Source organism: Gymnogyps californianus, chromosome 5, assembly GCF_018139145.2.
Source record: "Gymnogyps californianus isolate 813 chromosome 5, ASM1813914v2, whole genome shotgun sequence".
In the NCBI taxonomy this organism is placed as follows: Eukaryota; Metazoa; Chordata; class Aves; order Accipitriformes; family Cathartidae; genus Gymnogyps; species Gymnogyps californianus.
This window is the reverse complement of record NC_059475.1, coordinates 66,008,712-66,025,667: the sequence shown is the minus strand read 5'-3', so window position 1 is coordinate 66,025,667 and position 16,956 is coordinate 66,008,712. Positions and strand designations below refer to the sequence as shown.

At 36.8% G+C, this 16,956-nt stretch overlaps 1 protein-coding gene across 1 annotated transcript in view; it reads left to right on the top strand.

The window, feature by feature from the left end:
- KIAA0586 (KIAA0586 ortholog) overlaps positions 1–16,956 on the top strand; it is a 74,302-nt gene that overhangs the window by 20,439 nt on the left and 36,907 nt on the right. The window contains exons 16-26 of the mRNA XM_050897637.1: positions 455–643; positions 1,563–1,750; positions 2,988–3,095; positions 4,301–4,381; positions 10,290–10,486; positions 10,693–10,811; positions 11,391–11,575; positions 14,117–14,276; positions 14,868–15,093; positions 15,639–15,886; positions 16,386–16,462. Of these exons, the coding sequence (XP_050753594.1) occupies positions 455–643; positions 1,563–1,750; positions 2,988–3,095; positions 4,301–4,381; positions 10,290–10,486; positions 10,693–10,811; positions 11,391–11,575; positions 14,117–14,276; positions 14,868–15,093; positions 15,639–15,886; positions 16,386–16,462 (1,778 nt within the window). The remainder of the gene's footprint in view (positions 1–454; positions 644–1,562; positions 1,751–2,987; positions 3,096–4,300; positions 4,382–10,289; positions 10,487–10,692; positions 10,812–11,390; positions 11,576–14,116; positions 14,277–14,867; positions 15,094–15,638; positions 15,887–16,385; positions 16,463–16,956) is intronic.

The window sequence follows — 16,956 nt, the reverse complement described above, 5'->3', positions numbered from 1 at the left end:
TGCATGTTTATAAAATTGAGGCAGTTAATCAGATGAACAACAGATGAAAGTTTGGCTATATTCTATATCCAGTCTACTTCTTATGCCAGGCTTGCATGCTCTTCTAATGCTGTATTTCAAACCTAAATCATGGGTTTCTTCTTAGCTGCTAAATCACACGTTTCATTCCAACCTGCTACCATCCTTGTGTCCTTTTCTTCACGTTTCTGTGCATTTATTTGCTAGATTCAGATGCTCAAAAATTGTAGTTTTAACTCCTTCATTGCTGTCAATACTGAGACATCTAACTTAGCACTTTTAGATTCTGCCCTTCCTGTCTCCCTCCCTCGTTCCCTCCATCCCACAGCAAAAATTTATAATTGTTTCAGTAGAAGGGCTTAAATTAGTAGAGTGTGTGATGTTACTGCGTTTGTACATGTGTTGATGACAGACAGTTTGTCTGCTCTTGTTTCAGGTACAAAGGTAAAGTCAGCGAGAACACAGACTTGTTCTCACACACAGAAGGTGGTAACCAGCCCTAGGAAACAGCATCCTTTATATGCACTTGCCCAAGAAAATCAGTATCTTTTTAGTCCAAGTCGAGATGTGCCTGCTGTCTGCGGTCCACTTGAAGGTCACCTAATTCCTATGGCTATTCCACTAGGTAGGAGCAAATAACCTGTAGAAGGATGTGTGAGGGTTAGTTACTGCTGCTTCATGGAAATACAACTTACATCTTCTTAAGTCAGTGATTTGCCCTGGTCCATGAGATTTGCAGCTGCTCTTCTCATGGGAAATCTACATGGGGGAACCGTTTAAAATGTTCTGGTTCTCCTCATTCTTCATGCTGGATGTCTGGTGATACCTTGACAGAGCCATTATTTGCTTAGCTGTACATGCCTTCTTTGGTACACTTTACATTTCTAAGGTTCTTGTTCTGGCTTTAAGTTTGGTATCCATGTAAGCAGGAACTGAATCATTGGCCCTTGGATTCAACATTTACGATGACTTCAGCCCAACACTTTCAGTAGAATTGTTCCAAACACACTAAATTCATTGTCATGGCTTCTGTATTTTTGGACCTTCAATAGAAGTTTTATATAGGCCTTGTTTCGGGAAGGGTTAGTATTATATTGGCATTTAAAGAAGATGATTATTAAAAAAAAAGGTGTCTCAAACAAAAATTTGTGGGATGCTATACTCAGTGTAATAGTATTTTGAATACGATTAAGAAAATGTGAGGTGGGGGAAGCATGGTATGTAATTTTTGAATGGCAAACACAGTGTAGTTATTCTCGTTTTCAGCAGTAGGTGTCACCATAGTCAAGAAAAGTGAATAATTCAAAAAAATGGCAGTGTTGAGTTTACAGTTTCTGCCGGGAAAGCCTTAAAATTACCTGGTTGAAGCGCTATACTTTATCTAGTGTTAATAGGGGACTTTTTAATTGGTCTGTAATTGTGCATGAGAGCTCAGTCTGTCTCATGTGAAACACAGATACTCAGAATTTAATTTTAATTAATTTATTAATTTACTGATTTTGGAGATTTATATATATCTTTAATTATTTTCAAACTGTTCTTAGGTCAAACCCAAATTAGCGACATCTCACTGCAGCCTGCTGGAGTAGTGATAGGTAAACCACACCCTGTTACAGTTACAACCTCTCTTCCTCAAGTGCCACCAAAACCACCAGTTGAGATAAAAAAACCAAATATAGCTGTAATAGAGATGAGATCAGAGAAGAAGGATCCACCTCAGCTGTCTGTGCAGGTACATGTTAAGAGTGACGATTATTTGTTTGTTTAATTTAATAAATGCTAATTAAAGACAGTCTCATCCATCAGTAACTTACTTTGACATCAGTAGATGGTTTTCAGTAAGCCTTAGAAACATATAGAATGGAGGGACAAAGAAGTTGTCGTGCTATGCTAATATTTTTATTAATATTTTAATAATTATCTTTATTATTTGACCAAAATAGAAAACTATTTCTTCCATAAGTCACCTATGCAGGGTGTTTGTAAAATAGTTCTATGTCATGTTTGGTTTTTTTTTTAAATGAGATTTTTGAGCCAGAACAAACTTGGATTAAAAAAAGTTTTAATATAAATGTCAGTTTTCTCAGATGACTGCTTTGGCCTTTAAGATTTCTGTTTCACGCATGATAGTCAACCCAAGGATTTCACTCCTGATTAATCAACCATTGCAGTCCTTACCTAGTGGGTTGGTTTGGGTTTTTTCTTAATTTTTTACATAAGTCTGTTGTCAAGGATGTTAATGTTTCTTACATGTTCGTTATTTTGGATTCAAATTGTTGAGAATATACACACTCGTACACACACCTTTCAGATACAAATGATCCATGGAACTCAAAGTTAAATACAGGTAGAGTGGTATGCGGTTTGTTCTCTTGCTGTATCACTGTATTCCACCCACATGCATTTTGCTGTTATTTCACCCAGTTCTTAAACATTTAAGGTGATTTCCCCCCCCCCCCCAAAGAATTAAGCAAGCATTTAAATCTTTGTTCTTAAAAAAAACACGTGTTTTGATGCTGTAATGGACATGCCTTTATTACGAACTATATTGTAATACAATTATCCCTACTTTACTATACCAGCTGTATGACAACGTGAAGCCAATAACCAGCATACACAGTGGCTTGTGGGCCAACATAGTGTAAATGAATAGCAAATCAAATGCATCTGCTATATAAATAGTTACAGGTGTACTCACCTTTTGTCACATGCAAGGCAAAGTATCAGGGAATTAGAGAACAGGAGAAATGAGGTACTGCAAGAAAAGAGGTGAATATTTCTGTGGTTAGTTTTTGTACGTTACAGTATTTTGTTTTTCAGAACCAAGTTATTATCAGATACAGGTATGAGAAAAGGAGGTCACTGAAGTTTAGTGGCTCAGTAGCAAGTGGAAGAGAGAATCTAAAAAGTTCAACGATAGTATCCGAGCTAATACATAGATTTTCAGATTGGTGTTTTTTCTGTTCTAGGTGTTACCAAATGTAGATATTGACAGTGTTTCAAGTGACAGTGTGAGTGTAAGCCACGTTCTTCCAGGCTCCGAACCTGCACTTCCTCCTGTTGATGCTGTAATGCAGGTATTGATTGGTCTAAATGTCTGCGAATTCAAATTTGTTAAAAAAGAAAATATGTTAAATTACTACAAAGTTATGTCATTATCTTGTTCTAGTTAGAGAAATTAGACAGTTTGAGGAAAAATGGAGTAATTATTCTGAAGAATTTATAATATGAGGTATTTGTTTAAGAAAATGAAAAATTGCAGCAAGACGCTGTTCTTCCAAGATTAAAAAATCACCATAGCAAAGCTAAGAAAAACAGCGTTTCTCTGTCCTGTCAAGAGTTGTAATCCTTATTGGCCCATGTCTGTCTTATTTATACTGGCTTCGGTGTTCTGGCATGAAGACTGAGGATGTTCTTCATTCCTCCGTCTGCTCCTTGGCTGTACTTGAGTGGTTAGTGGCACGTATGCGTAGCCTGTTCACTGGTAGCCTGTTGTGTGTGGAGCTGGCTGGTCTACTCTATTCTCTTTCCATATAACTTTTCAGAAGTGTTTTTAATCTAATCTAAGCAGTAATGAAGGTTTATGTGCAACTAAAAGGTTAACTGCTGCATGCTGAATGATAAGGTTGTAAACTAGGGCACATGTTTACAGGATGGCATATTGTTTCTTCCAGTGGACTTCTGTCTTGTGCGTTGCACAGACTGGACAGTGTGAATGCATGGTGATGTGGTGATTATTTTTGTATAGTTATTGTACCTTCTCTTTTCCCTGGGTGTTAGCTGCTGTTCTGATTTAAGGAGTTAGGTCCTCCAGAGTCCTGTGGTCAAGGTGTTCACTGAATAAGACAGAGACCATGGACTAAAATAGTGATTATTATTTAAAAATTATATTAGTAAATAACACTGTAGAAATCGCACACAGGTAAATTGCTTAAGACACTTCTAGACTCATGTGGTATGTTTTACAATATTTTGTCTTACTGATTTTTTTTAATAAGAGTTACAGATATTGCCCTAGAACTTTTGATGTACAGATATTCCATTAGATTTGGTAACAGCAGGTTTTAGTTGTCAGCATACAAGAAAAAGTTCTAATAATCTCTCTTTATGCTATGTAGAGAAATTCTTCCTAACTTTTAAGGTGGGTAAAGCATTTTTTCTGGATTCAGGCTATTGACAGTGAGTGGTGATTTAATTGCATTCTTGTAATGAAGTTTTTCTGCTAATGCATTTTTTTGCCCCCAATATGAAATACCTAACAATTTCGATCTGTCTTGGTAAGATTCCAGAAGATACACATAGTGAGGAGGAAGACACAAAGTTTCCGGGAACTAATTTCATTGATGTTACTAATGTCATGCAGGTAATTATATTGCAAAGGTGTCCTTTCCTTTTAAACATTTTTATATTTGTTTTATATTAATCTGTCATAACTGAAAACACAAGACAGAAAATTAGTTTGCTTTACTAGCAACTTTAAAAATACACAGTGAGCAATACTGAACTGTTTACAGTGCTATAAACAGTGTTAGAAATTACTGTGTGTTAGTAAGTAAAGGACATTTGAAGAATTACAATAAAAACCTAAAATTAGCTTTTATTTGGATGTGTTAGAATCCACTAGAAATAAAAGTAGTCCTCTAAAATCAGTGGTGATTATAGCACTTAGATTTCACAATTTTGAACTCTAAATGTAATGCATATATAAGATGCTCTTACAGATTTTAAGTAAGGTGACCTATATTTTAAAATGTGAAAGTATTTTCTGAGGGTTCCCTTTTAGAAAATTTCTGTATAGAGCAATTTGCATATGCTTTTGAGGTCCTAAAATGTTTTAGCATAATATCTCATTTCAGTCAAACATTATGTAGCTTCAAAAAAAAAAAAAAAGACAAGCAGCGTATGTGAGTATATGTGTACAACATGTACTACTCATCTCATGGATCCCATTAAGAGTTTACAAAATTTTTGTTTTGCTGGATGCCTTGTTAGTGTGTCTGTACATGTTTAAGAACATTGTTGTTTCTGGATTATGATAACATGGGTTTATTTGAGATACTCTTTTGCAGTTTAATTTTTTTAGGTAGCAACTCCTTTTTTTTAGTTAGCTGACCTCTTGTCAGTCAGAGTGGGGGCTGACAAACGCTCAAGGTTGGTGAACCAGCCTGTATTTCACTTCTCCAGATTAAGAGCAGAAGCAGAAACTCAGTGGTAGCTGGGAAAGGCTGCCTCTGAAGGAAGGAAGATGATGCCACCCAGCTGTTGTGGAGTATCTTGCCTCTGTGGAAGATGGCAGCTTCCACCTCCTGCTGCATTTAGGACTTAGTAAATACCAGGAGCTTGAAATTGCTGTTGCTGGCTAGTATTTCTGTTGAAGTGCTTTTTCATCAAGCTTCTTTCCATTGAGCTAGACTTGCTGTGTGCATATCAAAATCTACCCAAAAATGTGTTCTTTTTACCTGTTCTGTGTGCTCCTGATCCCAGGATTAGAGCGTACATTCGATATTAACTCTATAGCCTACAGGCCAGTATGGTAGATTTATTTTTGAAATGAATTCATCATTTAACATTATCAGTTAGTTAAAACAGTCCTAAAGGGGTGGTTTACCTATCAAAAGTGGGGAAATGCTTTATTAATTTTTAGTTTCAAAATTACCTTATGTTATTGGAGGGGAGGAGTTAAATTTATTTGGACAACTTCCTTCTGTTTGCACAAAAAAGCTTTATTTTATAAAAATAAATAGGTAAGCTATTTAAGAAATCAGTTTATGAACTAACAAAAAAAATGCTGCAAGGTTAAATTTTTTATATGTGAATAATATTAATCTTTTCTTTTTTCATTTTTCTCCTGGATTGCTTTTATCTTTTATTTTTGGCAATGGGATATATTTTAACCACAATACCAAAAAATGTTCCAAGTGAAACATATGTTTGGCCTATGACCACGCAGACAATGTTCTTAAAAATGTGCAAGGCAAACACAATGTGGAAGCATAAAATCAACCTCTGGAGTGGCAGGAGTATTTAAGACATCAAAAGAAAGCAAAGTTATTGTTATAAAAGAGGCTTCAGATTCCTGAAAAAATGTGCATAAAATGCTGTACAGGAAAATAGCTTATTGTTGTCTTTCCCCCACACCCCTTTTATTATGAAAACTTAATTCTGTTAGAACTGAAGAGGATAAGTATTTGTGGTTGGGTTTTTTTTTTCCCTTTTCTTTTTTTCTGTTTTTTTTTCTTCCCTGGTGGATGTTACGAGAAGGCCTCAGGACCCTGTCCCAGGCATTTCCTTTCCCTAGGATTTGTTTTACCTTTTCTACTAGATGATACTTATTTAAGAGATACTTAGGAGTTGAAATGCTGGTTGTTAGCATTGGTAGCCCAGTAGAGGCAAGGCTGCCGCAGCTGCCTGCTCCCAGGTCCAGCCAGTAGTGAGGCTGAGCGCGTATTGCCAATAGGCACACACACAAACACACGTATGCAATACACATATACATGCGTGCACACGAGCGGCTGCACAGATGAGCACTCAAACAGCACCAACGTGCTGATCCTGCTCCCCTCTCTGGTAGTTCAGGATGGAGGTCTGGGATATACGTGTGCTTATGTGTAGGTACGTACATATATGTGTGTGTGTGTGTATACATGTCTGTACACAGGCATACACACACGCAGTGTGGATCCCTCCAGTATCTGATGTTAGACAGTCTACCTGGTAGCTGGCCCTGGGTCCTTGCCCTCCCCAGCTCTGGCACCTGGATGTGCAATCCCCTGAAAGCCCCTTGCTCGGGAAAATACTTGGAAATGGAGTTTAGTGAGGAGGCAGGACAGACTGCACTGATCAGGCGTAGGGCAAGGCCAGGCAAGCATGCTGACCAGCCACTTGTTTACGTGCAGCCAGCCCCTTTTGTCCCCTTATCCCTCTATTTTCCTACACCTGTACGTCTCCAAACCACCTTGGTCCTTCCCTTTCCACACCTCTGGTTCCTCCCTGTAAACACCACATAAAAAGTGTTGTACCATCCCAAAATACTCTTCTCTGTATCTCATAATAAGTCATCGTGTCATCACCTCATCCAAATGCACCTGCCCAACCTTAAGAAAGGTGCTATGGAGAGTCTTTCCATGGGCTCATCTTGCTGGGTTTCACTCCTGGATACTGGGGCTGGGCCCTCTCCTGTGATAGCCCTGGGAGTAGCCATGTTGGGGTGCTCGGTTGTCGCATTAGGGTATTCTCCCACCTGTGTTTGTTCCTCTGTGCTCCTTTGTGTGGGTGGAGACAAACCTTTTATCACATAACCTAACAGTAATTTGTTTTAACAGTTTTGAGGACTAATGCAATGTGCCCCAACTTGTAAAACACAAGCCCTGCCATGGGAAGAGGTGTTGTGCCTGGTTCTTCCATTGCAACCTTGCTACCTAGTGTGTAAAGACCCAGAGCTCCATCTTCCAAAATAGTTGAATTAGGTGCTCTTATTTCACAATAAGAAAATTCACATGTGGAATAAAGCAGAAAAAGCTGTTACAGCTTTGATTTACACACTTCTTTATTTTTGATTGACGGTTGCACCTACAACAAAGTAGGTTCAGACTTTCTGCACAGAAGCGGTTTCGTAAGGCCAGCCCTGGCATGGACCCTGCCTTATTCCAGAGTGAGAAACTTGCTCAGCTAACATGAGCCCAGGATGGACTCTCAGATTTATTGAGTCTGCTCTCCAACTCTTACGAGCAGCCACATCCTGCAGTACCTTTAGCAAACTTACTAGGATTTAAGATTAGAGACACTTTTTGCTCTCTCTGAACATGCCCTAATTGCAAGGTGGGGACTTGTTTCTCAGAATTTTTGCTTCCATTTTGAATACCACTGCAAAATACATAACCTGCAGAGATCAGAGTAAACGTATTTTCCTCAGCTCTCGTTTCTCATAGATGCTCTTGGGGGCAGTGATTTTTTTACATGTATAACTCTTCAGACAAAAGATCACAGGTGGCACCTGTAATGCAGCCTGACCTTGCTTGTGAAAATTGCTTTAGAAATCTGTCAAGAAGAAATCCATGACTACATTTTGGATGGCTTTAATAAAAGACTGTGCATATACATGTTTGGTAATGGAACAAAATTAATCTATACCACCTAATCATTTCAAACATCTTTTTTTTTTTAATTATCTGAATATAATTTGGGGAACAGAATTTTGGCTTGATACTTTATAATAAAAGTACCGTGATTAATATTCCAGTCATATCTGAAAGACTTTCTAATTTATGCCATATTTTGATTGGGAGTCATGATAGATATTTTCAACAGTCTCCAGGGAGGTAAAATGCAGAATTGAGTGCAGATTATTCAGGATTGGTCTACAAGGTGATATATGTGCGAGTTCAATCTGTATAATTAAATACTGACTATTATATTTTTTTTTTATTTCAGCAGAGATAATATATCAACCCAAAATGAATATAACTTTCTTTTGGATTTGGGCACTATTAAATATAAAATATTTTTGCACAGAGTTTAGAAATGCAGGAGAACTGCAGAAGTTTGTCAGAAGTTACTAAATATATGTAAGATTTATTGTATGTACTTGGTTTATTTAATCCAGATGTTTGTATTTTGCATACTTTCAGAAAAGATTATATTAAATAGGCAACATCAAAGAAAATTTATGGGGTAATGCAGTCAGAAGAAAATGCATAATGAAACACTGGACAAAGACATCTTTACTTTTGCTGTCAGAATGAATTATGGTTATGAATACATATATCCTAACAGAATGAACTGCTTATCAGCTTGCAAGGCATCCAGTGCCATTCTGACTTTAACTTTACTGTCTTATTTCTGTGCCTAGAATGGTTTAGAGATCTTTGTTTGTCACCCAAATATACATATTCTGTTTTGCTTGCTTTGTAAGTTACAGCTTTTCTTTGAAGAATTTTTACTATTTAAAGATCCAGAAAGATCCTGCTCCCCAATAGCTATTTGTTATAATACCCATCCTGGACCTATGTGACTTTTCAGTTTTAAAGTATATTAAGGTAGGAGAGAAGTATTAATGCTGAGTTGGGGAAGGAGACAGGAAAATGTTACTATCTTTTTTTTTTTTTCCTTCTGTGTTCTTTCTGGTTTTAGTGATTTGTTCTTTTATTCAGAGAAAATATATATCATTTTTTTATTTTATGGGTTAAAAGTAAATTTATATAAGGGAAAAGAAGACTTCTTTCTCCTTTCACTGTGTTGGAGATTAATCTTAGTAAATGTGGATTTACAGTGAACTTTTATGCAACATCACATACTTCTTACTGGTAATTTAGGGCTCAGCTCTTCATCTCTTTCTGGCATGCCAAATTTTCTTCTTAGAGAATCATATTACTATTAGAGACATTTGTTTTTAATATTATGAGTGAAGGATGCAGGTTCTCATCCATCACGAGACGTTTCTAAAGTGTTACATTACGATATGATGGGTTAGTGACTGCTTTTTGGGACTTAATGCTGTGTATGTGCTCAGGGGGGAAAAGGAGGGTGGCATCTTTGGAAACAGCGAACATTATAACGCACACCGAGTAACTTCCATAACTTTTTAGAAATAGCACATTAAGGTTAAATTCAAAGTGTCTGTGAGGATCTTGTGAATTGATTACCCAGAAATACCTTTTAACTTTCAGCAGCTGAAGTTAATGGAAGTGTAAATATACATGTAACATGTAAACTATTAATATCTACTCTTCAGTGCTGGCAACTTTATTAGAGTTTTGACTGACTACATGCTCATTAACTTTTGGGAATGTATCTTTTCAGACAGGAGACTTTAAAGTAAAAGTTTGATTTCTAAAAAAAAAACCAACCAAAATCAAACAAAACCCAAACCAAAAAACCTAACTCAACAAGTAACTTTAGAAAGTTTCCTAGACTTTTTTGTTGAAAGGAGGAGCATTTCTGGAGTATATATTAAAGAAACCTGACTTATGTCACAAGTAAATTTCTCAAGTATTAGCATTACCATTGGCTCCCTGCCCTGTGCAGCACAGGCAGGAAATATGAGCCAAATCATGTTTTACTTAGCAGTTCCTATAGCTTTATACGTCTACAGATTTATGATTTGCTAAGTTTAGAATTGTATCAATTAACTACAGCATACTAAGAAGGGAGAATGTGGTTTGTGTGCTGTGACACATCTACACATGTTTCTTAAGGAAAAAAATCTGACGGTTACCTCAATGACATTGCCTTCCAGAAACGCACCATAACTTAATTTACTACTTATTTATTAGGATCAGGAGGAGGAGAGGGATGAAATTCCAGAATTCTTTGAGCCTCTTCTGGAGCTTAATGGACAGTTTAAAGTTGCCTCGCCAAAATACAATGGTCCTTTGTTTCCTCCAGTGGCTTCTGCTCCTCAGCAGTCTTCTGATGTTTTGGATGAACTGATTCAAAGGAGAGAAACTATAGAAAACAGGTTGATAAATTGGTGAGTTGCAATGTAACAAAGTGGCAAGAAAATATATATGGAAGAAGGAATGACTCCATAAGAATACCTTCCCTTTCTTCTCCTCCCCTCCCTTCCCTTCTCCTTTTTCCTTTGAGCTGCCTTGCATTTTATGTCAAGAATGCTCTTTTGTATACTTTTAGGTGTCTTGGTGTTTGCTGATAGTTAAACAGGTTTTATTCTGCTAGGGTGGAACAAGAAATAATGGCAAAAATTATCAGTGGGATGTACCCAGTTCAGAAAGAAACAGTGCCCAGTGTTAGCACCTCAGAGAGTGAAGACAGTGAGACTGTAACCTCTGACATTGGTAAGTAGGAGTTATTGTTCTCAGCAGATGGATTATCTCAAATTTTGGCTAATTTTAACAAGCTGTGTAGGTAGCTGTTGCCTGAGCCTAAGAGTGGATAATGCCGAACCAGTGAAACTATAAAATGCAAAAGTGCATGGTTTAATTTATGTTGAGACAGTGCAAGCATTGTAAGGCCATTGAAATAAATTATCTAAAAAAAGAAAAAGAACACATAAAATACACCACTGTACAAATCAACTTCTGTTATTGGCCATCTAAATCAGATTTGGCATTTTGCTAAGCCTGTAGTGTTTATTTGCCTTTTTTTAATAGATATGTCAAAAATTACTTCCCTTATAAATGTGTGAGAATGGGAGACAAATGCATTTCTCCTGTGATGTCACTGCCCTTCGCTGCTGCCTTCTTTTATGATCCTGAATTGCTTCTCTACTGTTGTTTCTTTAACTGTAAAATAAAAAAATCGCTTTTTGCAAAAAGTTTAAAAGTTCATGGAGAATAAAATGAGTGGCTGCAGTACAGTACATGCATTTTAAGAAGTGAGACCTGGATGTGTGCCGTATGTTTCTTCATTTTCAGTTGAAGTTGCAGGTGGTAGAGGATTTCAACTCTTTATCGATGCTGGCGTGCCTGTGGACTCAGAAATGATAAGTCATTTCGTAAATGAAGCTCTCGGTGAAACAATTGCGACCATGCTGGGTAACAAGCAGGCTCAGAAAGCAGTTCCTGCTACAAATGTTCTTCCAAGTACAATGAGTATGATGGTAAGAGTCCGTTTTATTTAAGCTTTCCTACTGAAGTTCTAAGGGGTAATTTCTTTGTGGTGTGATGGTTCAACTATGTGCAAGACAAAGATGATGGAAAAAGACTGATGAACTGAATGTGCATGATTTGCATTTTTTTATTATTCCTTATTATACCCCAACAAACAACAAGATTAAACCTATTTCACTTCAAAAAAAATTTGAAAAGAAAAAAAATTAATTCCTTTGTGCTGCATGCAACATGCTATATTTATTTATTTACTTTAAGGCTGAGCACAAAACTGATTTCTAAGGGAAAGACTTGGTACTTAATTTCATGTTGTCAAAAGATAGCTCGTGTTATTTTCAACAAAAATAGCTACGCTACTTTCTTGCGAAGAAATGAAATGTGAAGAAACTAATTTCTTCATATAAGAAGAAATAGAAGCTGAGAGCGGTATTATTTTTGGTCTTAGGAGCTTGCAGCCATTCTTCAATATCTGTAGAAATGCGTATTAATTCTTTCTAAATTTTGAGTTCAGTAGTTTTCTGTAAATGCTTAAATGATTAGTAGAGCTTCCTGTAATACAGGATAATTTTCTCTGTTCTCTTTGATAATCAAATGACAGCTGGCTCTTATTTTCATAACAACATGGCTGTGCTACAATCTGGTGTTGTATAATGTCTTTGGGATGAATGTGGAAATTGCTGCACTTAGAAATCTAACTATTCAAAGCTTTGTTGAAAGTGAGATCAATTATTCTATTCTGCTATAGTGCACATAGACTGAAATACCACCTAGTGCCTGCTGTAAGTGACCAACAGATTATTCTATAGTCAAAAGTAATCATTTCACTGCTGTAGGCTTAAATACAGCCATCCTGCATCTAAAGAGCTCTTCCCCACTCCATTACAGATTAAGGAGGGCATGCTGTTAAAAAGGACTGTTCTTTGTAGCTTGTTCTTCTCATCCTTAGAGACCTCTTCTAATAACCATTGTACATGTACTAATGACCTCCTTAAGCCTTCTCGTTTCTGTACCAGCTTAAACTGAAATGTCCTTAGGCTGAAATGGTTGATTTCTCCTTACTATATATATTCATTTGCGCACTTCAAGAGATTAGTTTTGTCCTTTTCGGCCTTTGTTTTGTTAGGCTAAATAAAGCAATCATCCATATGTATACCATTTTTCGACTCTTGCTGATGGGCAGCACTTCTATGTTTTCCAGTTTAGATTGGTCTTGACCACGAGTAACACTAATATGCTAATAGACATTTTTAATAATAATATGGTATGCAAGATGGGGTTTCCTTAGTGCCTTGTGCTATAGTAGTGATACTCTTCCACCTTTATTGGAATCTCAGGTAGCTAATTATGTTTTTTTTAAAGTCTTTCCACATTTGTGGCTAATAGTTGTCCTTTGGATAACTTGTACATTCGTATGGGTTTTTTTCTTCTCCTTTTTCCATTTCTGCTCAGCTTATAGCAGAAGTTCTTGAATATGTAGTTTATGCATTCTTGATCTACCCCTTCTTACTGTGAAGTTTCCTATCTAGAACTTCAGCTGCCCAGTTACTGAGTTCTTTGGTGTTCATGATGTCACACAGTTGTGTGTGAACTGCCAAATGTGTTAGCATCTTCCACTTCTCGTAGGAGTTTTTAATAAAAATCATCAGTCTGAGGATGTATTCTTCAGAAACTAGCCTGGAAGCCTTCCTTTAGCCCCATTATCTTGTTTTCATTATGAAATGTCAGAGAACAGGGCTGGAAAAAATCTGGAAAGGTCCATCATATTCCTCCATAGCAGGCTAAATGACAACCATCATACATGCTTGTCAGATTTATCTCCATCGCTGTCATTTTTTAAGGAACATCACAACTATGTTTGTGCTTATTTTAGTGCTTTACTGTCTTGGCTATTGCTTTGTTTGTAATCTTCTCTTTAGCTGATTCTCTTACCATAAAATTATCATACTGACTCAATTTTATCCATGTCATGAAATATTTTCTTGCTTAACATTGTATCAAATGTTTATTAAACTTCATATAATCATATAATTCGTATTTAGACTGGACATTAGGAAGCATTTCTTTACCGAGAGGGTGGTCAAACGGTGGAACAGCCTTCCTAGAGAGGTGGTTGATGCCCCAAGCCTGTCAGTGTTTAAGAGGCATTTGGACAATACCCTTAACAACATGCTTTAACGTTTGGTCAGCCCTGAATTGGTCAGGCAGTTGGACTAGATGATCATTGCAGGTCTCTTCCAACTGAAATAGTCTATTCTATTCTCTTGTATACATAATGATTTCCAAATGTAATCATTGTAATGCATAATTTACTGGTTTTTAATTTATTTTGTCCTGGCATACAATTTAGCCTGGTGCAACTTTATGTTTAGATGGAGGAGTTAGATCCACGAAGCATGTATCTAAGCAACAACTGTTCCTGTTCTGTGATAACCTGCCTTTCTCTCTCTTCCTCAGCTATCTCTGGGGATGTGTGGAAGATAGGAATTTTGCATTGAGATAGTAACTGTGGTTACGATTTTTTTTCCCCTCAGGAGTCTCTTGTACCTACTCCATTGCCAACACCCCAGGCCACACCACCACAAACACCACCTTCAGAAAAAGAATTGCCTCCGGTCAAAACTCCAGAGTCTTCTCTATCTCTTACAGAAATGAGTGGAGATGTTCGTGAACATGAAAAAATTAAAGAAACAGGTAGTGAAAATAATAATTGAAGTTTAGAAGTAGCAAATATGCTTTAATCTACTGCCTTTAATTTTCTTCTTCAAAGACATGTTATCTCTCAGGATAAATATTCTTGAGGCTATAATTCAAGTGGGAACTCATGTAGTACAAAAATTATGGGCTAATTCGTGTAAAAAGCAAACGTCTTCTATTTGGTAACAGTTCTATTTTCAAACTTAATGCGCATTTCTGTGGTCTGTGTGATTTCCACCCCTCCCAGCCCCTCCACGCTTTTTCACATCAGAAAAATAGCTGTCTTTTGCTCCTTCCTGTGTTTCTAATGTTAATTAAGCCAAACTTATACTCTCGAAGTAAAGCAGCTTCGTTTTTAAAATGCAGAGCAGTCTCCCTTATTAAAGGAAGTAAGCAATTGAGGTTTTATTCTAGCTCCTTCAGATGCCAACACTGTACTTAAAAGAAACTAGTCTTAATCTGGTCTTGTCTCCATAACTATCAAAAGGTATCACAAAAACTACAAGTGCTCAGTAGAACTGACTAGCTTTGTCTGAGATTTCCTTCCTGCTTTCCTTTCTGATCTGAAATTTGACTTCACACATGCAGGAGTTGAGATTCCAGCTGCCATTAGCCATGTTGGCACACCTGTGGTTACCCCTGTCAATACGCCTCCTAGAACAACCACACCAAGCCCTCCTGCCTCAGAATGGGTCTCTGAAGCTGCAAAAATGGAGAGTCCAAAGCCTCCAAACCCATGGGATGATGCAGAACTTCCTCTGGAAGAAGAGAAACCCAGTCTTTTAACTGAAGAACCATTCCATCCCAAGGCTGTGTGAGTTGAACAGGCTGCACGGTTTTCTCATTTCTTGAAAAAATGAATATGTGTGTTCTTTCTACATATATTCTCAAAAAGTCAGTAGAAAGAAGTGTTTAATGTATATGTCAGGAGGCATTCAGATAAGCCAGGATTCTTTTTATTAATTGCTTGACGTATATTTTGGAGAAAAATGTGAAATCAGGACCTTTCTCAGGATTTATCAGTCCTTATTCATCATCCTGCTGAACGTTGTACTTAGTAAACTCATATTGTTACACCTGCAAGTACTAAATGTAGTGACAATGAAATATTGTATTATTAGCATTTTATTTTTTCTATTACCTCAGTGGGAATACACATGGTAATTTTTAGTTATAACCAGAAATTCATTAATAATGTTATTTAACCATGTTGATTCTCAGACTATTCTGTAGAACGCTGTGCTCTTTCATTTGAAAAAATACTTGCAAATTAATTTCTTTTCAGTATTGATTTAAGACTTCAGTCTATATTGTTCAATGCATTTTGGTGTATTCATAATGCATATTCTTACATTATAGCGAGATGTCAGTGGCTAACGATGAGGAACCAGAGGCCTTGATTTTACCATCTCGGGAGTCGTCAGCGAAGCCCTTCGAATCGCTTTCTTGCAATCCACAGGTTCCATCACCTGTGCCTACAGTTAGTTCTGGGCAGTCCACGCAGGAAAGCAGCCTTACCCTCACAGAAACGGAAACAGAAACTGCAGACAGACCCATCTCGGAAGGGGAGGTACTCTTCAGCTATGGACAGATGCTGGCTGCAAGAGGTAACTAACTAGACATATTTGTGGAAATTAGAATTTGGATTAATTTTTTTTCCTTATAAACTTCTCTTCTAGTCTACTGAAGTTACATTTCATACTTTTTCTGATAAAACTGCAGGCATTAACCTGGTCCTTAACTTTCAGTTCATGATTTTGGATTTAAGAGACCTCATTGCTCTTTTTCTTGTCTCTGAACAAAATGCTTCTGCTTACTAATGAAAAAAGATTAAATCTGCTCTTTTGTCATAAGATCAACTTGGAAAATAACTGGGACTGTCTTGCACAAGTACCATGTGGTACTAAGTACTAAGTCTTTATTGAAAGCAAAGTATAAGAGTAATTTTCTTGGAAGCTGAAAATATGTCTTTATAATACACATCCGGCAGTAGGAATTTCCAACTTTACTAAAGCACTGTCTTGCAGTTATTAAAGAATGTGACCTTGGCTTTCTTTCATATAACTTGCATGTTTTTTAGTATTTGTAACTTAAAATATTTTTCAGCCTTAGCAGAAGGAGGACTGTCTCTTCCAAACCCCGCTGAGAGCTTAACCAGTACTTTACAAGATGCCAATGAAATGGTAAGGAAATGTTTCACAAGGAAATGGAGTTAGTATGGTATTCTACCTTGAGCATCTTGATAAATTGGATGTGCTTTAAGCATTTTCACTTATAAGCTTTTTAAATTTACACTTTTAAACTGTACACTTACAAAGAATGTTAGAATTTCAGAGCTCCAAAGAAAAAAACACGTTATACAAACTAGTTTATATTAAAAAAAAAAGGTTGAATGATTTATATACTTCTGTAGGTGAGAGATAGGTAATATGCATTTTTGTTTCTTTATTGGTTTTAGTTTTAAGACATCTTAAACAGAATAGAACATTGTTATGCTCTGAGCTGTTTCAGCTTTGAGCCATCTTTTAATTGCTTGTGTGCTTAAATTATTAAAGTAGGTTAGCTGAAGCTGGAGTTAGTTAAAGCTGCTTAAAACTTCAGTATAGTTTCTTATCTGATGTCTGCTTTAGTCCATTGTCCTGGAAGCCTCCAAAGTCAAGGTATTCTCCATTCCGTT